Source organism: Alosa pseudoharengus, unplaced genomic scaffold, assembly GCF_046254945.1.
Source record: "Alosa pseudoharengus isolate Yale_2024_CS ecotype anadromous, Long Island Sound unplaced genomic scaffold, YU_APseudo_1.1 YU_APseudo_1.1_scf_21, whole genome shotgun sequence".
Classification (NCBI taxonomy): Eukaryota; Metazoa; Chordata; class Actinopteri; order Clupeiformes; family Clupeidae; genus Alosa; species Alosa pseudoharengus.
Genome location: NW_027468674.1, coordinates 17,754,056 through 17,778,165, shown reverse-complemented (window position 1 = coordinate 17,778,165; position 24,110 = coordinate 17,754,056). Strand labels below are relative to the sequence as shown.

The 24,110-nt window shown below is 41.8% G+C and overlaps 1 protein-coding gene across 1 annotated transcript; it reads left to right on the top strand.

Annotated features, from left to right (window-relative positions):
* The first annotated feature begins 172 nt into the window (after nucleotides 1-172).
* papss2b (3'-phosphoadenosine 5'-phosphosulfate synthase 2b) lies at nucleotides 173-23,818 on the top strand. The gene is made up of 12 exons (XM_076298040.1): nucleotides 173-331; nucleotides 2,875-2,989; nucleotides 3,505-3,740; nucleotides 4,104-4,242; nucleotides 9,918-10,036; nucleotides 11,259-11,372; nucleotides 11,632-11,743; nucleotides 12,402-12,607; nucleotides 13,570-13,705; nucleotides 22,204-22,472; nucleotides 22,846-23,075; nucleotides 23,292-23,818. Exons 1-12 carry the CDS (start codon nucleotides 305-307, stop codon nucleotides 23,431-23,433), a joined length of 1,845 nt encoding a protein of 614 aa, XP_076154155.1. The 5' UTR covers nucleotides 173-304; the 3' UTR covers nucleotides 23,434-23,818.
* The last annotated feature ends 292 nt before the right edge of the window (nucleotides 23,819-24,110 follow it).

Below are 24,110 nucleotides of genomic sequence, written 5' to 3'. Positions count from 1 at the left end.
GTTTATTCTAGCATTTATATATTATTTTAAAGGCTTTCTTTCTCTCATGATGGGCTAGCATACGAGAAGATACCACCACCAAGATGTTACGTCGTGATTCTGACGCGTAGGATGTTGGAATCTGGCCTATGAGCGTCTTGGAGGAGGAGGAAGAGGTTTTGGATGTGCTACGTGTCCAAAAAGACCTCGGCGATCGGCTCCGACTATAAAGCCTGGTCGTCTCCGCCGGACTGCCTACCGGGTTGGTTTACATCCTCCGAAAACATACTGTATCGAGAAAACTCATCACATAAACTTGGAGAACATGTCTGGGACCAAAAAACAGCGAACAGTAAGTGGTTATGCACAACAAAGTCTTCATAACTATAGGTACTTATCAGGTTGTTTTATTGACGTGAACTCGAGGATTAAACAGCCAGACCTAGAGCTAGCCTAAAGCTTTGCCGTATTCGACATGCTAAAGATTGATAACGCTATGTTATCTCTGCAACATAGTTTTGCAGAATGCTTTTGGTCTGATTTGTGTAGGTTTGTTGTAACCATAAATATAGTGTGCCATAGTCACGAATTCTTGGCTAGTATGCTCTTACGTCGCCAAGTACAAACTAGTCTATTTGTCAGTCATGAAGTACAGTATCGCTAACATTATTTTGACCCACTATGTAAGCCAGAACCAGTGATGCCGCAAAATCTACCTTGTCTATGTTTTCATAGATTCGTAACCGGCCGGCTAGCCAGCTAGCTATGCTAGCCTACATTCTCGAAATGATCATCAAAGCTTGAGCTAGCTAGTCTACTGGTTAGCGTAAGGGTAAAGTACCCACCAGTTAAACTGGAATACAGTGCGAACCTATGTTATTACAACCTTGTGAATCACGTTATTTTTAAAGTCTTTGAACATAGAGTTAATCTGGTTGTATCTTAGATTGCTGATAGTAACGTTATTTGTAATGCATATTGCAGTCTAACATGTCTGTGGTTGTGGCCGATTCGAAATTGTTATTGAATGGATGTCCTTTCAGTATCCAGGCTACAGATCAGATGCAGTGCGCATTTCGATGTATTTTAGTTACATAGTAAGTTAAACGTTGTAGTAGTAGGATGCAATTTAGAGACGAAGCTAAGAGACACTGGCACTTATGCTTTGCACACTGGGACTAGTGTACAACACCACTGTGGTAAAGCTCTGAAAGTCAGCCAGGTCTGGAACAAGGACCCTACTTGTGTCTGGCCATGACAGTGCCACGCTGTGCACCTTTGCTCCGCCAGTGCACATGAATGAATGGGTATCACGTGATGACGTTGAGATTAAGGGGGGATGGAGGGGAATATGAAATGAACCAGACTGTAAAATATGCAAGGAAAGACAGAGGGGGTTCTGTGGTAAGTGAGTGGGGGGCCGTGTTGGGGAAGTAAGTCAGAGAAATTAGTGGGGGCCAACCAGGAACAGGTGGGATCATGTTAGAACAGACTGCCTTGGTGAGTGAGAAAGAAAGGTGTGAAGGGGGTAATTACAGAGGAAGATGGAGTGAGACATGTAAGGTGAACTCACACCACCTCCTGCAGCAGGGATAATTGGCCATGCTTTCCTGCTATTATGAATAAGGACACAATTCCGTGTGTGTGTGTGCGCGCGCGTGTGCATGTGCATGTGTGTGCATAGGCACCCCAAGCTATGTATCCCATGCACACCATTCTACATCTTGACCAGTATTAGGCCTAGCCTCATTTAACTTATCCAAACACATCTCAACATTGTGTGGAGTTGTTGTTGTTGTCTAGAATGATCTGTATTGCAACAGCCATTCCAGAAGAAATGTCTCCAGTGTCGAGATTGGGGGTCGGTCTGGGGTCGGATCAGCATATTTTTGCACAAAGCAGAATTAGGCACTCCTCTGCACAATCCATACAGTAAGCCTAATCGGCCAAGCCCAGAGATCATGTGAGGCAAAGCAATGATTGCAAGGCGCCACCAAGTTGATCAGAGTGACATTTCAGGAGAGGAGGAATGTGGTACAGAACTACGGTCATCAGAGATTAAAATTATCAAAACATTATAGGAAGCCACTTTACAGCTTCTCCAAGAGACCATAATGGAAGCAGCTTGTTATGAGAAACCAGTTCTTGTTCTTTTTTTTAGACACAGAGGGTGTGTGTGTGTAGGTGTGTAGATGTGTGTGTAGGTGGGTGTGTGTGTGTGTCTGCGTGCACGCAGACGTCAGCAGTATAGGGCATTATTCATTTTATGCATACCAGCCGAAGCTTGAAAGTGCAGGAAAGGCCTGGTGGAAGAGATGAAGCAGACAAGATGAAACTGTGTATTTGACATGATTGAACCAAAAGGCTGAGTATTTACAGACAACAATATATGGTTATGTAATCTACACATACTGTATGTTCTGTGTATGATGACTGGTCGAAGCACCCAGACAGTCAAAATACATGTATTATGTATACATAAAGTCACTTTGTAAGTCTGTTTGGAAGGTTACTGATTTGTGGTTGAATTTTGACTTGAATAAAAAAAATAAGAGGGAACCATATAGATATTCGTTTTATTTATTCAGCAGACCTATTTTCATAATAGAAACCAGATCTCAAGAAGAGCTCAACTTGAGTATGTTGTCAAGTGTATACCTCCGTGTTGGCCTAATTACATGTAGTTCCATGTCGAGGTCTATAGGTGAGAAAACAAAATTGCCACAAAACACTACAATAAACCAGTCATCACCTTACAAAACTCACCACTGCACTGATTTTCTTTTAATGGGGTCTGAAGAAAACATGTTTAATAGAATGCATGCTAAACGAATACAGTTTGTGGAGCCTTCTGTCAAGTGCGTCACGACAACCCCATTTTGCTGGCTCTTGCAGGACCTCCAGAGAGCCACCAACGTGGTGTACCAGGCCCACCATGTCAGCAGGAGCAAAAGAGGCCAGGTGGTGGGCACCAGAGGAGGCTTTCGAGGATGCACAGTGTGGCTAACAGGTTAGCACTCCAGCTATGTACATGTTAGCATAGCAGTCCAATTTCCAATGTTCCCTATACACCCTATTCGGACAGACATCGGAAGCCATTTATTGAGGGCAAAGCTCATGTTTATTTAGGTTTTCTGTCTAGATGCTACCTACACGTTAAGGTAGAAGTGTTTATTAATCCTCCTGTTACCTTGACACAGTAAGGTCTCTGTGTATATAATATGTCCCTTCCACACATTTAATCTTTCCTTAAACTCATTTAGCTCAAATATACACGATAGCGCAGTGTAAGGGCTCAACCTTGTGTTGTCAGTGCAGTCTGTTGTTGGACTCTGTCCAGAGAGCCGGGGCTGGGGAGTCAGACAGGCGAGGCACAGTGACCAGAATTCCCCTGGCCAGGAGAAGCCTGTCCCACCCATTCACGCCCCAGTTCAACATAACCTCAAACATCTGTGTGTGTGTCTGTGTGTGTCTGTGTGTGTCTGTGTGTGTGTGTCTGTCTGTGCGTCTGTGCGTGTCGTGTAGGGTTGTCGGGAGCTGGCAAAACTACCATCGGCTTTGCTCTTGAGGAGTACCTGGTGTCCCACGCCATCCCCTGCTACTCTCTGGATGGGGATAACATCCGACAAGGGCTGAACAAGAACCTTGGCTTCACCTCTGAGGATCGGGAAGAGAACATCCGGCGTATCGCTGAAGTGGCCAAACTGTTTGCCGACGCAGGCTTGGTCTGCATCACTAGTTTCATCTCTCCCTTCACTAAGGTGAGGTCTAAATCATTCATTCAGGACAACTGTTACAGTGTTGTAAGTCCTACAGGCTAGAATATGTCTTTCACTATTAGCCATAGACTACGAGTATCTTGAAGTATCCAAATTGTTTTAGAGGAGAAGAGATTGGAAGTCTAGTGCACTGATTATAAAGCATAATCAGTGTTTACTTTATTCCATTGCTAATGCACCCTCTCACAGCTAGTCCAACATATTTTCAGTCCAGCTTTATTGTATCAATGTGGTTCACTAATGACAGTTATTTGACCCCGTTTTACACTGCTCTTAGTTGACCAGGTTCAAGCTTGCTAATACCCACTGTGTGTGTGAACAGTTTATTACTTTTGTGTACCACAGGACCGGGACGAGGCCAGGAAAATCCATGCGGCCGCCGGGCTGCCCTTCTACGAGGTGTTTGTAAACGCTCCGCTGGAGTTGTGTGAGAGCCGGGACGTCAAGGGGCTCTACAAGAAGGCCAGAGCTGGAGAGATCAAAGGTATCACGTGACCAGCATCTCTAAAACGATTGGCTGGTTGACCGACTCTTAATAGTTGATCTCAGAGCCCCTATAGAGAGAGAGAGAGTTGCAACAACTCCGTTCACAGCAGTATATTACAGTTACAGCTAGGGCTGGGGCGGTAACTGCATTACCGCAATACCGTGGTAAAAAAATCCGTACCATCCCAGCCCTAGTTACAGCAGTATGGCCTGCCAACAAGGCATGGAAATTGACATTAAGCTCAGTCTACTAGCTATAAATAGGCTGCGATATAAAGTGTGGAATTGTAGCCTATTAAAGATTTATGGTTGTAATGGTAGGCTAACCACATACTTTACACAATAATTACACTGTGCTATACATATTATATATCAGTGCATTTTACTTTCAATTACCCAAAGTCATGGATCTGTCTCTCAATATTGAACAGAATTCAATGCATTCTAATCAACTGTTAATCACTTCCGGGAACTTTTTGAAGTTGAATTTTGAACCCCGATTGTTGCAAGTCTCTCTCTATAGGGCTCTGGTTGATCTCTAACAGCGATTGGTGGGATGAAACGGCTGGTATGTCTGAGTCATTGTAATGTTGCCTCGGCGAGCCTGAACAGAGGGGTGATTGTGATGTCATTTGCGTGGTTTTGCTGAATGAGCAATGCGTCTGTGACTGCCCGTAGGTGTTTCCCTGACTCATTATGGATGAATTTGGAGGAAACTGGTTAGCACCTTAAACACAGGCACGTGGCCATGTCTCAAAGAAGAATTCTTAGACTCAGAACTTCTTAGAGTCAGAACTTCCTGTGTTAACTGATTGATGCCTGTTACGACATGCTTTGGGCTTATACTAGGATGAGATGGACCACAAACCAACATGATTTGCATTGAGCATGTATCATTAATCATGTATTACTTGTAGTGAACACAGTAGTACACACACACTCACACACACATACACACACACACACACACACACACTCATTCAGGATTTTTCCAAGTTGACAAAGAGTTTAACAGTTGCCTAGGGTGTTGGAAAGAGGAAGTGTTGTAATAGTAACAGAATCTGGCTGCACTGCTTTTTGCTAGAGCAAGACATTTTGAAGCTTCACTTTGTGGTCGCATTACCACCTCGATCGTGCGTTATTTTTCTGATACCTATTACCACCTCAAACGTGCGTTACTTTTCTGATACCTGAATCCTGTGTGGTCCATTATCCCTTACATCATTTACAATTGGGTAGTTATAACCCTGATAAGCAGAGTTTGCATAGCAAACAACAAAGAACACTATGAAATGCGCATGAAGCACATTTTATGTGTCCGAAAGGTTTATTGTCACAAGGTCAACATGATTCAAAGTATTAGCCAAAGCTTCAGTGGGATAGTTTTAAGGTGTGTCTGACATTCTGCTTTTGTTTCTCCTTGATGTGTGTGATCTTTCCATCACAAACCCCATTTTTGAAAATGATGGTCTTCAAAGGGTAGCACACCGTGCTTTATAATAATAATAATAATAATAATAATAATAAATTTTATTAGTTACATAGCGCCTTTCAAAGCACCCAAGGTCGCTTTACACACTAGACATTTACGCATAAGACAAAAGATGCCGGACGGAACGGCGTAGGTCGCCAGCGTTCCCGTGACATCAAGACAAACAAACAAATTTACAAAATAACAATTGACACACAAGACAAAAGATGCCTGATGGAGCGGCGTATTCGCCAGCGTACCCGAGACACCTAACGGTAGACATACAAGACAGACAACAAACAAAAATGAACAAGTAATAAAATAAATAAATAAGAAATTAGAATAAAGAAAAGTCCGTGTTAACTTAGTCCAACACAGTCCAATGGCAATGATATGACGTAGTGTTACATCCTGCCTACTAGGCTATGTAACCAGAGGGAAGACCACGCAGATTTTGCCGTATAAAAATATGTATTTATTTAAGTTAAAGAATTAACAACGTAGGTTGTTAGAATGCCTCTGTTAAAGCCTCTGTTAAAGCCTTCAAAAACCCCACACTCAAAAATGACAATTTTTTTTTTATTTTTAAATAATTTCCATAATTTCCAATAATTCTAAAAGTGAGCACTTAAACTTTGGTCTAGGGGTGTTGACAGCCCATATACATGAGCTGGATGGAAAAACTCTTGTCCACAGGCCCCAGTCCCTCTACCCTCTAGCAGCTCCAGCCGCCCTCCTTCACACCAAAGGCTCCAGCAAATCCCGGTACCTGGAAAGCTATGTTTAAGGAGACCAGACAGAAGAAGAGAGTGGACAAACAGGAGTAGAGAAAGACAGGACCGGACAAACACACTCACTCCAACCTACCCGGGGCGCGGGACAAAGCGTCAGCCATGACATTGTCCACACCCCGAATGTGTTGTATCTGTAAATTGTATGGCTGTAAAAATAAAGCCTTTATTTCTGATGCCCGATCTGGAAAATGCCCAAGCAAAGTATCCAACGCCATCCGTTTCTCAGAGTTCCTCAAACGAGGCTGCAGCACACAGTCATCAGGACCTACCACATCCTCACCACTACTTGCTGCCACCTTGTAGGGAGAGGCACTAGGAGTCTCAACAGCTGCGGCTAAAGATACTGCCCCAGAGACTGAAGACCTGCTGTAATAGGGCTTCAAAAGATTTATGGGACATAGCTGGGTGGCACGCCTACGATTTGGTGTAGAAAGTTAATAATTCAGGTCTGACACCTGCCGAATCACCGTATGGGGTCGTGTATATTTGGCAAGGAAATGGGAATTGGCTATCAGCAGTAATGCCAGAACCTGATCACCCGAACTGAACACCCTTGGCTCAGCCTGACGGTCACACCAGCTCTTCATTTTCTGTTGAGCTCTAGTCAGGTTGTCGGACAACATCTCACAGGCTAGAAACCACCTACGTCGAAAACCATTAACATAGTCCAAAAAGTTAACCGGAGACTCAGGGCGCTTCAGCTTCCCCTGCGAAAGTGCTAGAGCCCCACCAACTCTATATCCAAAGACCAAATCATTAGGCGAGATTCCCGTGCTCTCTTGGGTTACTTCTCGTGCAGCCAACATTAGCCACAGGAGCCCTTCCTCCCAGTCTCTATCAAGCTCAACACAATAAACCCTGAGAAGCGACTTCAATCTTTCATGAAAACGCTCCAGAGCACCTTGGCTCTGGGCGTGATGAGCTCTACTACGCTAATGTTTCACATTAAGCACTACCACTTGAAACACTGGGTCCTCAACCCCCTCGTCAGTGTGAAAAGACCACTTTCGGATCAACAACCCCTCCTGAACAAAATACCCCCTTGCTGACTGCGCTACTCCTGAGGTGGCAAAACCCCAACGAACAGATCTTTTAATGTCACATCTTCCTTTTGAGCTGAAACAAAATCATTATGAGACAGAGAGAGAGGTAGATTAGGCAAAACAACAGACTTTAACTCACCAGTCTGAGAAACATCATTAGAGACACAGCTCATAGCCTGTGTCACTGCACAAGCTGTAAAGACATCAGACAGATTCTGATGGCTAACATCACTGTCAGCTGGAACAGTGTTGTGCCAGTTCACCGCTTTTCTGAACTAGTTCAAGTTCAGTTCATATATGCTCAAAGTGAACAGTTCACGTTCAAAGTTCACAATTTTAATTCTGAACTAGTTCAAAGTTCAGTTAATTTTACTTTTTTTCGTGAGATATTCAAATAAATACTTTTTTTCACACTACGAGCTAGAAATCACTATACGTTCTTTGAAGCTGCTCATTGTAGACATTTGCTCATGACACTGCAATTGTGGGTTTCTTACCAGGTGATGAAACTTGCAGCAGTACAGACAAGGTAGACCAGTCTCCGTGCCATCACTTCCACTAGCCATTTTTGTAAAAAATTACAGCGCGTTCTCTCACTCTCGTCATTGGTCTGTCTCTCTCTCTCGCTCCTCCAGCCCTCCGCGCTCTCGTCGTTGCCTGCTACGCGGCGTTGCTATGCCTACCCCTCTCTGCTGCAATTCATCACGGGTAACGTTGTGCGGAAGCCAGTATGCTATTCAACTATTCTCAGCCGGACACTACGTTGCCCGCAATTCATTGCGCACACAATGTCAAAACCATTTCTGTCTGGTGATACATGATTTAAGCGGCACCAGCGAGAATACAGGAGGGAGGAACTTTCTCTCGTTGCGTTTCAAAAGAGAAAACTGATGTCACTCAGTTTTCAATGGAAAACAAATTCCAACGTTCATTTACAGTGATGTCTGCCGTTCATGACACATAATGTGAACTAATTCACGTTCAAGTTCTTTATTAAAAGATGTGTTGCGTTCAGTTCAACGTTCACGAAAAAATGAGCGTGTTCAATGAACGAGTTCTTTTGAACTCGTTCACGCACAACACTGAGCTGAAATAGAAGGAGGATTATTAACAACTACAGGGGGCGGTATGTCACGCCAGACACGCTCTCTGGCTAGGTTGTTGCCCGACAGGAGATGGACACCCTCTATAGGCAAAGAAGGGCAGACTGCTATGGTTGCTTCCCCCTGCACCAAATCAGACTGCAGATTGATCCTGTGCAATGGAACAGAGACAACCTGCAATCCAATCCCCCGCACTAAGACATTGTTCCCTGTGCTCGAGTTAGTAGCAAAAGGAAAGACAGACTCCAAAATAAAGGACTCAGATGCCCCTGTGTCCCTAAGTATTTTAACTGGCACCTGGACAGAACTACCCACCAGTAAAACTAAACCATCTGTGATAAAAGGAGAGTAGCCATTACCACACGCTTCAAAAGAAGCTCTGGTCGGCCTGTCAAGGACGCTTATCAAAAAAGTACAGGGAAGCTTTGGACGCTTTGGCCGCTCTGACGTGACCGCATTCTACGTTCCATCATGTTCTATTTTAATACTTTATTCTATTCGATTGGTTGCTGGTCGTTGGTCGCTGAACCGCATCATAGCTCATTACTATAAAGTTGACTGACTTTCAGCTTTCTGCTTGACGCTCAAGTCGCCCAAAACGAGACGCCAACGGATTTGCCGCTTCTGACAGCTGAGAGAAGCCGGCTTCCATTAAAAAAAACGAATGACTTCCTGATTCTTTGGAAGCTCAAGTCGGCGGCGGTGTGTACGTACAGTTACCTTGACTTGGAGATGTAGAAGCAGAATATCCAGAATCTCGCCGAAACCCCCCAGTGCCCTTGTGTGACTGATTAGCGTGTGAATCTATTCTACTCTGAGAAGGTGACTCAAACGAACCTAACAAAGAAAACCCCAACTCTCTATTGAAACGTCCAACCACTCTCCGCCGCTTCTTCGCTCTCAGAGGCCCTGCTAAACAGCTCCATTCTGATTGCGGCACCAACTTTATTGGAGCGTGCAAGGGTCTTGGAATGGACAAAACAGTGCCTCAGTGATGGATACATTTGGGAATTCATCCCACCTCATGCCTCTTATATGGGAGGCTCTTGGGAATGCATGATTGGCATCGCCAAAAGAATCCTAGATTCAATGTTTCTTAAGCAGAACACTAGGCTTTGTACTCTGATGGAGGAGGTCACAGCCATCATAAATGCACGACCACTTCTACCAGATCACTGGAAGCATAACCAAAGATCCGTTATAAGAATTAAACCAAAGATTTATGTTACGTAGTGGCTAACTATCCGCCATGTCACCTCCAGGTTTCACAGGTATCGATTCGGACTACGAGAGACCCGAAGCCCCAGAGCTGGTGCTGAAGACTGGGGAGCTGACCGTCAACGAGTGCATTGAGCAGGTGGTGGAGCTGCTCAAGATTCATGTGAGTTGCCATCATGTTGCCAGACTAATTATTCTTGCATTTTATTACTTCTGTTTGAGTCTTTAGTCTTTGTGTTTCTGGTCACAGAAGCATCCTTTAGAAATCTCCCTTCTTGCAGTGCAGTTTCATGATGGACAGGTTCTTTATGTGGAGAAGTTTCTAGGTTGAAACATTAGCCGAGTCCTATAGCTTAACTCATTGAGTGCCAAAAACGTAATATTACGTTTTTCCTTCCCATGCGTTGAGTGCCAAAAACGTAATATTATGTTTTTAGCTTTTTTTTTTAAATCACTAAACTAGACACTCTAACACACCTTATATGTGATTTTGGGAACTCTGTGATGAATGGTAATGAAATATATGACGATCGAAAACTCATGAAAACGCACAATCTGGACATTTTATCTGGACATTTAATCTTAAAACTCTGCTTTTGATGGTTGCCGCTTTGGGTTGAATCAGTGACACATGCACGTCATGTCAAAACCAGGCCATTTTCGTGGGTGTATCACTAGGTGGCAGTCTCGCCAGGTCTCGCTAGGTCACTTCCCGGAATCTTTACAGGCAACACTTCATATTTCATCAAAGACGCTACATCTCCATTTCTAGAAATAAAACAGCGATTTTGCTGAAAACTAGCCACTGTTTAGCTTGGGATTTCTTAGGAACAGAGGCATGTAGAAATAAACGGTTTGTACCCACTGAGAGCTTAAAGTCTCACGTTTCAAACAAGCCATAGTATGTGTCCATAGTTATAACAATATGCTGTGGCTCTACAAAAATCGTCAACAATGATCAAGATTGCTGGCACTCTGGGCCAAAGCTTCCGAAAACAGCGCGGCATTCAATGAGTTAAGACATTAAATAAATTTCATTGAAAAAAAGTTATTTTAAGATAACCAATGCTTTTCTCCCAACAGCCCCCTTGTGGTGGTAATCAAATAGCCGGATTGCAAGATAACTGCTGCTTTTATTAGTGCAACCGGTTCATCTTTCTTTGCATTTTTTTGTTCTTGCTTTTCTGCAAGTGGTACATGTTTAGACCATTGGTAAATCTGGGCCAAAGATGAGTATCAGTGACCCAGAGCCTGAGATGAGAATAGAGCCTGGAGCTACCATAGACAAAAAAATGGGCTTCTTCAGATCAGATTGCCAGAGTGTCAGTTTGCTCTTTTTAAAATGACTAGTGTAAAAAGACTCTGTCATTGTTTTCTGTGCACAGGACATTGTGCCCTCGGGTGTAACGGAAGATGTGAATGAGCTCTTCGTGGAGGAAAACAAGTTGGACCTGGCTCTAAGTGATGCCAATATATTGCCCGTTGTAAACATCACCAAGGTAACCAAGGCACCAACAGTACCGTCATAAATATGACACTCAAAATTCACACTAAAAATCTATACTGTGTAAATGGAAGACAGGATATTAGGAGACAGGACATTAACTGACACATTTAATTAACTTCCAATTAGCTTTAATTTGATAAAGCGAGTCTCATTTTCCAAGGGAGTCTGGGAACGACAAATATACAACAATGGTAACACCCGTGCAATGACCCCCCTACTCAGTAGTTTTGCTCTGCTGTGTGTCCCTGCAGCTTGACCTCCAGTGGGTGCAGGTTCTGGCCGAAGGCTGGGCCACCCCTCTCAAGGGCTTCATGAGGGAGAGGGAGTTCCTGCAGGTCCTCCACTTCAGCACTCTACTGGACGGTGGGTGTGCTAACATTTGACATGTGTTTACATACATTTAACATATGTTTACATATATTGAACATCATGCTTAAATACATTTAGCATATTCAACATGTGGTTATGGTTATGATATTTTGCAGATTTTGTCCAAAGAGACTAACAGAATATGAACATAATGTTGTCATTAAGAGTTTATTACCCTTTTTGGAAATGTAGACTAAATGACTCTGGGTTGGCAGTGCTTTGCTGACAAAACCTATACAAAGCTTATTATGCATACTACAGCTACTAAATAGCACTAATAAAACTAATACACTTTCTGTTCAAACAACAGTACTATATGCATTCTGTGACTTATTCTGTGAATATCAGCATTGTGTGAAATCATAAAAGTGGTTTGGTACGGTAATCATTAATAGTTGTGAGAACTCAGAGAATCTTGTAGTCGCATGACTAATACTTTTAGGAGAGCTGGCCTGGTACTAGCTGGTTTGCAAGCTAACTTCAGTGGACAATATGGAACACTACCTGGACAATACGGAACACTACGTCAAAACTGTTGTTTCTTCACTCCTTGTGATTCTTCGCCATTTCTACAGTTACATTTTCTACAAGATGTCTTAAACTGAAAGAACTCCACATAGCTCCTTTAACAACATTGTCACGTAACTTGTAGGCGGGACGATCAACCTGTCCGTGCCCATAGTCCTGCCTGTGTCCACTGAGGACAAGGAGAGGCTGGACGGCTGCGCCGCCTTCGCCCTGCAGTTCAGAGGTCGCCGAGTCGCCATCCTCCGCAACCCCGAATTCTACGTGCATCGGAAGGAGGAGCGCTGTGCCAGACAGTGGGGCACCACTTGCCCCCAGCACCCCTACATCAAGGTGAGGCGTCTCGCCCCGCGGTTGCCCCCAGCACCCCTACATCAAGGTGAGGCGTCTCGCCCCGCGGTTGCCTTCAGAACCCCGCACTTCCATGGGACGTTAGAATATAGAGCATAAATAACGCTCAGGGTCTTTTGCAATTTGATATCAATACACTATGATTTTTCTAGCTTTCATGTTGATGAGATGTCTGGCCAGCAAACATGGTGCAAGCAAGAGGTGAAGAGACATAGCAGAAATTGAAATTGGTGGTTGGCACTTCAAATGGTGAATTTATCTGACTCTAGTTATCAGAGAAACTCGGGCAGAAATTTGCAGGCGCCACAAAGTAAGAATGTCCATGGCCAGACTGATAAGTCCAGAACAGTACTCTATGGAATGTCACTGTCCAACAATATCTAGGCAACTGTGACCATTCCATTCAGGAACGCTTGATTCAAGGCATGACCCAGTAAACTTGTTATTCAATTCAAAACAAATCAAACTTTGTTTATAGAGTGCTTTTAAGGCAAATAATATGCAATGCAAGATGATTCACAGTAGTATTCTAAAGGACGTAGAGAAGCAAGTAAAGCATGTAGTAGAAACAGTTATGAACAGAAAATGACCTGGCAGAAAACAAGCCAGGTCATTGCAAAGATGAGCCATACAGACACAACAGGATGAGAAACAGGAGGAAGGGTGTTAACAGCAATCAAGGCTGCTAGTAATAAAAGTAATAAAGTAATAAAGTAATAAAACATTTTTTTTCTGTTTGCCTGGATTAAGTTCAGTTTAATTCAGCCTCAAGGAAACAGTTTTTTTGCAATGGGCTTGGCATTTGATGCCAGAGATTTTAGATTTGTGTTCAGAATTTCCCTCTGGGCCTTTGTGCTTTGCAATTATTTTGACTTCTGTACTAATTGGATGAGAGTTGTTGTGGTCCGCAGTTTTAAACCACAGCTTCTGTATTTTTCTCAAAGATGGTGATGGAGAGCGGTGATTGGCTTGCTGGCGGTGATCTGGAGGTGCTGGAGCGAATCAAATGGGACGATGGGCTGGACCAGTACCGCCTTACTCCAAGAGAACTGAGACAAAGGTTCAAGGATATGAAAGCAGGTAAGGCTGAAGTCCTCAAGAGCTGTAGAGTACTTGGATTTCATGCAATTTCAAGCTCTTTCTGAGATGATAAGGGACTTAAAAGACCGCATCGTTGGAAAAGATTTAGTATCTCTTGTTTTCTTGTATGAGTCAACAAGGAAGGCCAGAGTGACCGTGGACAGCTTTAGATATCAGTCAAGGTCACAGTTGAGTGGATTTCAGATGTATTTATGCATTTACATTTAAAGTCAGATTTCCTGTCTATCCCAAGGGGATTAAACTGTGGTTTCCTAATGTCAGCTAAAAAAAAACATGAAAGATCCCTCAAAAATTCCACAAAGATTTTGGCTTCAGGGGGTTTTCATGACTAGTTCTACACAACTATTTCTAAACTTACTTGTAAATGGGCCGTGGTTATCCAAGGCCTCTGAATAGACTCCTTTAGGTTCCTCTATTAAGATGAGACATAGAGGCCCTCATGGATCAAAATGTGACATCTTAGTTTTTTACCTTTTAGTTTGAACTTCTTGATAAATGCACCATCATCAACTTCTGTTATCCACTTTGTGCTTTTAGCATGACTGCAACAGAATGCACAATAGCATGCAGATGCTTTTAATTATCACAGCTCTGCTGCTTGGAGAAGTTTAAGGAGAATGGAGTCTTTTTTATACAGAAGACTAAAATAAGTATATTCTAAAATTATCAATTTAAAATGGGCTATCCAACACTATGCAAAGCAGGTAGATCCAAGGCACTTTTCTTATATTAAAAAAGCATTATTGAACTGATAAAATCATGCCAACATGTGATGGTAATTTTGATACCATAGATTTAATAGAGACCCAGTCAGACCAACAATGATGCACATCAAGGGAGAGACAGCATGACTTCACCTAAAGATCCATCAGCTGCTCTAACTAGACAAGGAAATAGTTAGGGTTTAAGTATCCTTCCAGGCTGACAGGAGATGGCGTTGGTCATCCCATATCACGTGGACTACACTGAATCAGACTCTGATTAGTGGCAACCTGGCAATCTGGAGCAGATAGCTACTGACGCAGCCATGTAGAAAAGTGAAACACTGCAAAGACATAATATTCCCGCTTATCTCTAAATACAGTCACACACAGATATACACAGGGACAGTACAGATATCATACAGTCATTACCTAGAATCATACTTTTAGTATCAAAGTGACCCACTAATGAGAAATGCAGAACGTTAAACCAAATATTGGAATATTGGACATAATGCAGAACATTAAACCATATATTGGAATATTGGACAAAATGTTCTATTCCACTTTCTCTCAGTCCCCCTTTTTCAGCCTTTATGGCTGGAACATTTCATCAAAAACTGCCACTGGGAAATGCACAAAATGTAAATGATTATACAGTTGTTTCATCAAAGTTAGTCAGATCCAAATAAGCAGGTACATGACTAGATACATGATTTAACTGATTTCTTCATAAGTTATGAAAAATAGCTACACATGATTGGTGTACAATAACAACCACAGTAAATCAAAAACAAACCATCATGACAATCAGAACAAGAGCTTGTACACCAAAAAGAATATATTTGGTCAATCCCCCTAATTCAGAAACTTGTCTATATCATTTTTATATCAGGTTGGGTTAATCCCATTGGTGTACCACCTTTTCAGATTATCCCGATTTAGAGGCATCAGGACATAAATCACATGTATATAAAAATAATAAGTTCTGAATCCAATACTCTCAAGTCCCCCTTTAAAAGACTTGAAGCCTTTGACACCAAACAATAGCACACATTCTGATTGAATCAGGATAAGCCTACTAATTAACTGAGAGTAATGCAGTAATTGTGTCTCTTTACCATGTGTATAATACTTAGGCAAAGCTGAATATAAAACCAAAACACATAAGAAATGTTTCTCAACAATTCTCAAATAGAACCCAATAAAGGAAATGAATCAAATGAAACAACATAGTTGCATGTATAAAAGTGGCCCTGACTGTCTTGATTTCTCACAGGTGTGAAGAAAAGTTTACATACCACAGAGTACAATAACAAAACAGCTCAAGGGGAATTAAAAAAAAAACAATAGACAAAAGAAAAAGGAAAAAAATAGAGTCTGTAAGGCTCCCCCTTTTTGACCACTGATTGCACCTGAAACAAAACACAGAGATATACATAGCTGGGCCCACGGCCCCAGTAGTGCTTCTTAAGTTTCAGCTAACATTATTAAAAAGATTTCAATTGCAATACTGCTATGGTCTGTCACCAAACTAGTAATTAGCAATGAAATATAAATTCACATGATCATGATCTTCATGGATACTCTTTTTTCTTGTGTGCCTCATATCAAGAATTGTTTATCATACAGCAAAGCTAAATTATCTTAACCTTTTTCCACATTGTTTAAAGCAGGCCTAAAGGAATGTTTTAAAGAACTTGGTTAGCACTTTATTCTGAACATATTCTGAACGTCTGAAACAAATGAAAAGTTGTGTTTTATTTTATTGCATTGCTGTATCCAAAACTAGATGTACCGCAGAGCGGTACAAAATATGACCGCCGCCCAGTCCAGCACATTCACCTTTGCGGCTATCACCTTTTCTTTTCCTTTTTTTTAAGGCAACTACAAATATTAGGTCCGATGAATTAATGTGTGTGATGGTAAATGTTTAAAGACCTAATAGTGTTCTTGAGAACTTTCTGTGTCTCAATCAGTGACGGCTCAAGAAGATAGCCTAGCCTACCTCAGCCATGAGTTCCGCTTTATTTATGTTGTAGCTACACGCTTGTCTCATTGGCCTGGGGCGTTTGCTTAAAAAAAAGAACACATATGGAGGACTAATAACGGTCTAAAAGTTGGATTATAGTGACACAATCGAGACCGCTGATGAGGTTGGCAAATCCGTTTAACTTTTTTGGATATGATATTGTGAGCTCTATGTGTGAATTCGGAGAAGAAGCGTAGGCTGTGTTCTTTCCGTGCATCAATGTAGACAATTTCTTACTATCGCGAACTCTTGTCAGGGGAGGTCATTCATTTTGGGTGTCACCTATGACTTGAACAGATAGCCTGCTATGCCACCCCATGTAGGCTACTATTATTGTTAGTTTTTAATCAATGCAACTAACATTATGTGTAAAGCGACGCAATATAAACCGTATGCAATGTATTATCCCGTCTGTGACGTGTACAACAATGTTTTTCACAATTTGCAACGGAAGGTTTTGACTGAGCGTGTTAACATAAAATAATAATAATATTGTCATCATCGCGAACTGTTTAGTAAGGGGGTCAGTCGTGTTTGTGACGCACAGACAGCCTTGTAGCCTATTTTGCTTTAGGCCTCACTTTTAACGACAGTAGGTTGTGAGTGTATGTTGACAAAAAATAACCATGCAATCAAAATAGTCAACTTAAAACTTTGCTATAAAATATTATTAATTTATAGCACAAAACCATATGCCTACCAGAACCTCGCATATTAGCGTCATTTGTGTGCGTCTATTTGGCAAGGCCACTAGCTGTCATGGATGCGTTGTTGCTAAAGGAAGGCAGGTGTCAAAAGTTAAAAAATAAATGGAGATGGGCGGCTGTTGGAAATGGGGGAGAACTAACAAGCCATGGTGTAAAGAAATTAAAGTGCCAGGGGCAGTGTTTGGCAAGTTACTTCAAAATCGTAATGTATTACTTACTACTGTCATTTCAAAGTAATTTGTTACATTATAATATTACTGTCTCTGAATTGTAAGGCATTACACTACTATTGTATTACTTTTAAGTTACTTTTACCAAAATATCTAGAAATATGGATTTGGAATTCTAAATGCAGTTTATTATGCTCAATGCAGCTCATTCCTTCTAATGGAGGGCGATGGGGTATAACATAATGACTGAGCTAGGCTTAAGGCTAACAACAGTAGAATGCAATAGGCGCAGTGATGGCTCATGATGCAATACAAGGAACAATCATAGCCAGAATTTTGTTAAAAGCAGACAAAAGGTCGAAGTGTGGTCAATTGTGATAGAAATGCTGTAACTTTAGGCTTAGGCCTACTCATTAAAATCAGCAGAGAGCCCACTACCTGTATATTGTAACCCAAAACTTGTCAAGATAGGCTACACAGTGCCGCTGCTGGCCATTTTGGTGCCCTAACTGGTGAAATACAGTATTAACCCAAGTATGTCATCATATGGTCAACTATAAAGATGTAGGCTAATCTGCCTGTTCCCAGGGATGGGTAGTATTTCTGAAACATGTAATATGTATTTCAAATACAAAATAGTATTTTGTCATTTGTATTTTATTGGGTTGAAGGAAATGGCTCTGTATTTTGTATCAAAATACTTTATTGGTATGTATTTTTGTATTTTAGAAATACTGCAAAATACTATATGTGAAACACACTAAAAAAAGTAGATACTACACACAGGTGTAATGAATAATTGGTAATTAGGCAACAATGGTTTATTTTTATCGCAATCAGCTAATGTGAGAACAGCTGTGTTCAAAGACACTAACAGCTTTTCAGTGACGGCTATTGTTGAAGCATCAGCTCTGGTCTGAAGCACTGGTGTGAAGTCGTACGCAAGTAAAGATGAGCAAGTTTACCTGTGCAAGTTCACATAAGGACACCTACAAAGGCAACCATGTCCTATTATCTCCATGCCAATCTTTAACAGAAAAAATTTCAGATATCTCAATGAACCACAATGACATCAATAGATGGTAAGGTGTTGAGTGTGTTTGAATTCCCTTCCTTGTAGCATCCATTTCTGCATTCTACAGTGGGGACAAGTTCATCTTGTTTAATTAAATAACAATTATATTTCCTTATTAGCTGCATACTTGAGGTTGGAGATATTAAGGCATATCAAGTTTCTCACATACTGGAACTTCAAGATACATAGCCTTATGCTTTTCTTATTCAGTTCTGCACTATTTAATTAAACAAGGTGAACTTGTCCCCACTGTAGAATGCAGAAATGGATGCTACAAGGAAGGGAATTCAAACACACTCAACACCTTACCATCTATTGATGTCATTGTGGTTCATTGAGATATCTTTTCTGTTAATGATTGGCATGGAGACAAATGGCGTTTTACAAACGGAAGTTCGGGAGGAGTGTGACGGAATTTGCCATGCCTCCTTCAATCAGTCAGGTTATTTATTTGCATTCTACCTGCCGAAGTTACAGCATCGGTGTTACTCCGCTCGCAACCCACCACCTCCCCTTACGCCTCCCGTCTTCCATGTTTAAAGGATAAGGGGGTGTATGGCGGAATCCTGCCCGACTCCTGCCTGCGCAGTCGACTCCGGCACGATTCCGTGAAGCCCTTCAGGACCATGGCCAGAGACCTCGCCAAACATGCTTTTCTATCATGCTTTTATGTATTATGCTTTTGTCTTTATGCAAATTCAGGAATGTGAACTAGTGAATAGGACATGGTTGCCTTTGTCGGTGTCCTTATGTGAACTTGCACAGGTAAACTTGCTCATCTTTACTTGCGTACGACTTCACACCAGTGCTTCAGACCAGAGCTGATGCTTCAACAATAGCCGTCACTGAAAAGCTGTTAGTGTCTTTGAACACAGCTGTTCTCACATTAGCTGATTGCGATAAAAATCAACCATTGTTGCCTAATTACCAATTATTCATTACACCTGTGTGTAGTATCTACTTTTTTTAGTGTGTTTCACATATAGTATTTTGCAGTATTTCTAAAATACAAAAATACACACCAATAAAGTATTTTGATACAAAATACAGAGCCATTTCCTTCAACCCAATAAAATACAAATTACAAAATACTATTTTGTATTTGAAATACAAATACATATTACATGTTTCAGAAATACTACCCATCCCTGGGAACAGGCAGATTAGCCTACATCTTTATAGTTGACCATATGATGACATACTTTGCTGCTACTGGAAAAAACTGGAATCCATGCATTCCCACTGAATTATTTTTGGAATTTGATCCCTTATCATACCTGTTCATTCTTACTCGTCGCTCGACTTATCGTGACTAAATTCAAGATGGCTGCAAACGCTAAACTTCGTGAAGATACTGTCTGTATAAATCGTCTTGTAAGTAAACTACCAGTGCTTTTTCAAAGTTCTCAATGTCTCGTTTTAAATGTCAGGGCCCTCGGAAGTCTACTAATGAAGTGTGGAGATACATTGAGCCTAATTAAATGGGTGTAAAACAGTGATTTATTTGCATGGCTAGCCCGATGCCGAAGCACCACTATTGAAAAAGCTGTTGGTAGCATCGGCTAACTAGCGCCAGATTTTGGAGTGCAGGGGACAAGCCGAGATGGGCTATGAGACATACGTTCACACTCGGTATCATGTTTCAATACACTTTAGGTCAATATCACACCGGAATTCTCCTTTAACTTCATAATTCAAGTGTAATAAACATATTTTCTCTTCTCCACTCTCTCTCTCTCTCTTTACACTGGCTCCCTGACCTTCAAGTGCAGAGATAACAACCACTCACACACACAGCTAAGTCAGAGAAGATCTGTACCTTATGGTTAAGTGTGTTAGTGTTTACCGTACCAGCAAGAGTGCCCTCAATGGTGACCACAGAATATCCTTTACCTTTGTGGAAAGGAACAACTCAACAGGAGAGAAGGAATTGGACTTCAAACACTTAACAAAATCTTGGCTTTAGTTTAGTTGAGAATAGTTCAGTAAATCAAACAAGTTTGAATCCCAGGCAAAAACTCAAAAATAATTCTCTTATTGAGAGGAAGAAAAAAAAAAAAAAAAAAAAAAACAATTCAATAGTTAACAGTCAGTTTTCTTATGTGTATTCTCAGTTACAGTGTGTAACAGATATGTGACCTTCATGCATATCAGCTGGCCAACACACACACACACTCTCACTCAAGCCTCATGTCGACTGACAGGAGGGAAGACAAAGACAAAACGGACTTACAGTACTTTTTAGTTGCAATACATACAACACAACATGTAGCCTATAGTTTTAGACACATTCTTTCTTCTAATTATTTTGTGGTATATTTGATTGGTTGACACACAATGTTAGCAGCACTGGGATGTTTTGAATAGGCGTCCCCACCTTTATCTTAGTTTGGCCCAACTAATGCTGCTGACCATGTGTGGCGGCCACAGACAGACAAAGCTGCCAAGTAAGTTAACTTTCCCTTCACAAAGCATATGAGGCGGATGTTTTCTTAGATTCAAATAGCTTTGCAGCTCTGAACAAACTATGCCAAATAGTAGTTCAAGCAGAGACAGGTTGACACTCAGACATGTTAGTATCAGAGAGGACCTTTAGCAGACATTTGCAAAGCACACATACACATAACCCACAGGTCAGAAACATAGATAGACATACATGTTGAGACATAAACTGACTCATTTTCCTGATTGGTTACCGTAAAGTGACTGGTCTCAAAATTTGACAGATTGTCCAATTTAGCAAACCCAGTGAATGTGATCTCTCGCCCAGACCCGTACTCAAATCATCTGTAACTCTGGAGATTCGTTGACGTAAGCCCAACCTGTGTGTGCACACAATTTGTTCCTTCTTTTTGCGGGTCGATAGCTGCTACAACAGACTACCACCCAAACTGTCTATTTTTAAGACAGGAGCTCTACTCAACGCAATCCCCCTTTGCCCAATGGCAGTCATAATAGCACTTTAAAGGAACAAAATGTACTACTCACCGAGAGCGCGTCTTTCCAGCGGGCTGAGGGATAACACACAGTTGGTTTGGTAAAAAGAATAATTCTTAATTCAATAGATCAATATAATCCTTATCAATCTCGGTAGAACCTCCATAAACTGATTGTAATTTTGATACCATAGATTTAATAGAGACCCAGTCAGACCAATAGTATGAAAAATCAGGAACAGAGTTTATTTACAATGATGCACATCAAGGGAGAGACAGCATGACTTCACCTAAAGATCCATCAGCTGCTCTAACTAGACAAGGAAATAGTTAGGGTTTAAGTATCCTTCCAGGCTGACAGGAGATGGCGTTGGTCATCCCATATCACGTGGACTACACTGAATCAGACTCTGATTAGTGGCAACCTGGCAATCTGGAGCAGATAGCTACTGACGCAGCCATGTAGAACAGTGAAACACTGCAAAGACATAATATTCCCGCTTATCTCTAAATACAGTCACACACAGATATACACAGGGACAGTACAGATATCATACAGTCATTACCTAGAATCATACTTTTAGTATCAAAGTGACCCACTAATGAGAAATGCAGAACATTAAACCACATATTGGAATATTGGACATAATGCAGAACATTAAACCATATATTGGAATATTGGACATAATGTTCTATTCCACTTTCTCTCACATGTTTCAGCCAACATGGCCTTCATTAGGGCCGAGCAGAGCTCAGGGCTGTCCAGCACTCTTTGAGTAATATTTCCGTTACCGTGGCTACAGCTGCTGTTATTGGCAGCGCAGTAACATTGACCTTCTGTGTCCTTTCTTGCCAGATGCCATCTTTGCCTTCCAGCTGCGCAACCCGGTCCACAACGGGCACGCCTTGCTGATGCAGGACACCAAGCGGCGTCTCCTGGCGCGCGGCTACAAGACCCCGGTCCTGCTCCTTCACCCGCTGGGCGGCTGGACCAAGGAGGACGACGTGCCGCTGGACTGGCGCATGAAGCAGCATGCCGCTGTGCTCGAGGAGGGCGTGCTGGACCCAGCCAACACCATCGTGGCCATTTTCCCATCACCCATGATGTATGCTGGACCAACAGAGGTGTGTTATTCATGTGTCATGTGCTGCGACAACACTGTCCATACAGTGTATACAGTGTATTGTGTATAAACACAGATCGTAGATTTTGAATGGTCTTTGCACACCGCACTAAGCCAGCTCTTAGTTGTCAATAAATGTTGATTAATTTTAATAAAATTGGAGCCTTTAAGATAAAATATAATATAATGTTGCAAATACCGGTATATTAAACATGCCCCTAAAACATAATATGTAGTAAATAGCATAAACAAACAAATACAATTTCCTGTTTAGTAGACACTCCACCATGTAGATGTAATTCAAATTATGTCCTATGTGGACATTCAGAAGGAAACATTGGTCACTGACAGCATTCTTCTGCTCCCCCTGGCAGGTGCAATGGCATTGCAGGGCCCGCATGATCGCCGGCGCCAACTTCTACATCGTCGGGCGCGACCCCGCTGGCATGCCTCACCCCGAGACCAAGCAGGACATGTACGAGCCCACTCACGGGGGCAAGGTGCTCACCATGGCACCAGGCCTGACCTCTGTCGAGATCATTCCCTTCCGCGTGGCCTCTTATAACAAGGTCAAGAAGGCCATGGACTTCTATGACAAAGAACGGTAAGGCCATGGATGTGCTCTTTTTGCTGTGGTTTACACAGATATGTAAATGTGTTTTAATAGGTGTTTGTTTTTTGTCATCATAACAATTGTACATTGAAAGCAGTATTTATGTTGTTTCCTGATTTCAGTCAGTAAATTAGCCTAGCCTACACTCCTGACTGTAGTCATTTTTCAGTCAATTAAATGTTTTCTATTCTGGCTCCGTTGTTCTAGAAATGATGAGTTTGAGTTCATTTCGGGGACCAAGATGAGGAGGCTGGCCAGGAGCGGAGAGAACCCACCCGACGGTTTCATGGCTCCCAAAGCCTGGAAGGTTCTCACCGAGTACTACGGTTCTCTGCAGAAAGACCAGTGAGCTGGGGCATGTTCTATTCCAAAGGCTGCATTCAGACAGGGCTCTCCCATGTGCACAACTCTGAGATGTGACATATTGGCTGCTAGTTTTTCTTTTCTGTTTTTCTTTGTTTTTCTCTGTTTGTTTCTCCCCCCTTCCCCCCCCCCCCGTATTTTACCATGCCCCCTCAGTGTTTTTGTACAGAAAGGAAAACTCTGCAAAGGATAGTACTGTATTTCTCATACAATTCCGAAAATTACAGTTACTCCTTCACAGTGAAACATGTCAGTGTTCTCACCTTGTGGTCTTCTCTGCACCTGAGAAAATAAATGAGTCATGCTTGTTCATCACACCTGTTTAAAGTCTGAATGCAGAATGTACATAGTGTAGGTGGCTAGAGAGAGAGAAAATCATATTTTATATTTTATTTGGATTTTAATACAATCGATTAGTGTGTAGAGGAATAGTTTATGCTACATGCCTTAAAGTGGGGGTGTTCAGTCTTATTCATAAAGGCATGGTTGTAGCCAGTTTGTTTTACAAAGGATCTGGCAATTTTGTGCGTCAGCTGACGAGTATCGCGTGTTCCCATGCGACCTTTTTTGGATAAGATTGGACAACCCTGCCTTAATGAGATACAGAAAATGTGATATTTTAACTACAAGTTTTAAACGTTCCTTAGTTTTATAAATTATCTG

Bases quoted from the DNA above. Each gene is read 5' to 3' on its own strand.
- papss2b (XM_076298040.1), top strand. From the start codon at position 305: ATGTCTGGGACCAAAAAACAGCGAACA. The intron at 3,741-4,103 runs GTGAGGTCTAAA...TGTGTACCACAG, and splicing joins TCATCTCTCCCTTCACTAAG to GACCGGGACGAGGCCAGGAA. The intron at 4,243-9,917 runs GTATCACGTGAC...TGTCACCTCCAG, and splicing joins CAGAGCTGGAGAGATCAAAG to GTTTCACAGGTATCGATTCG.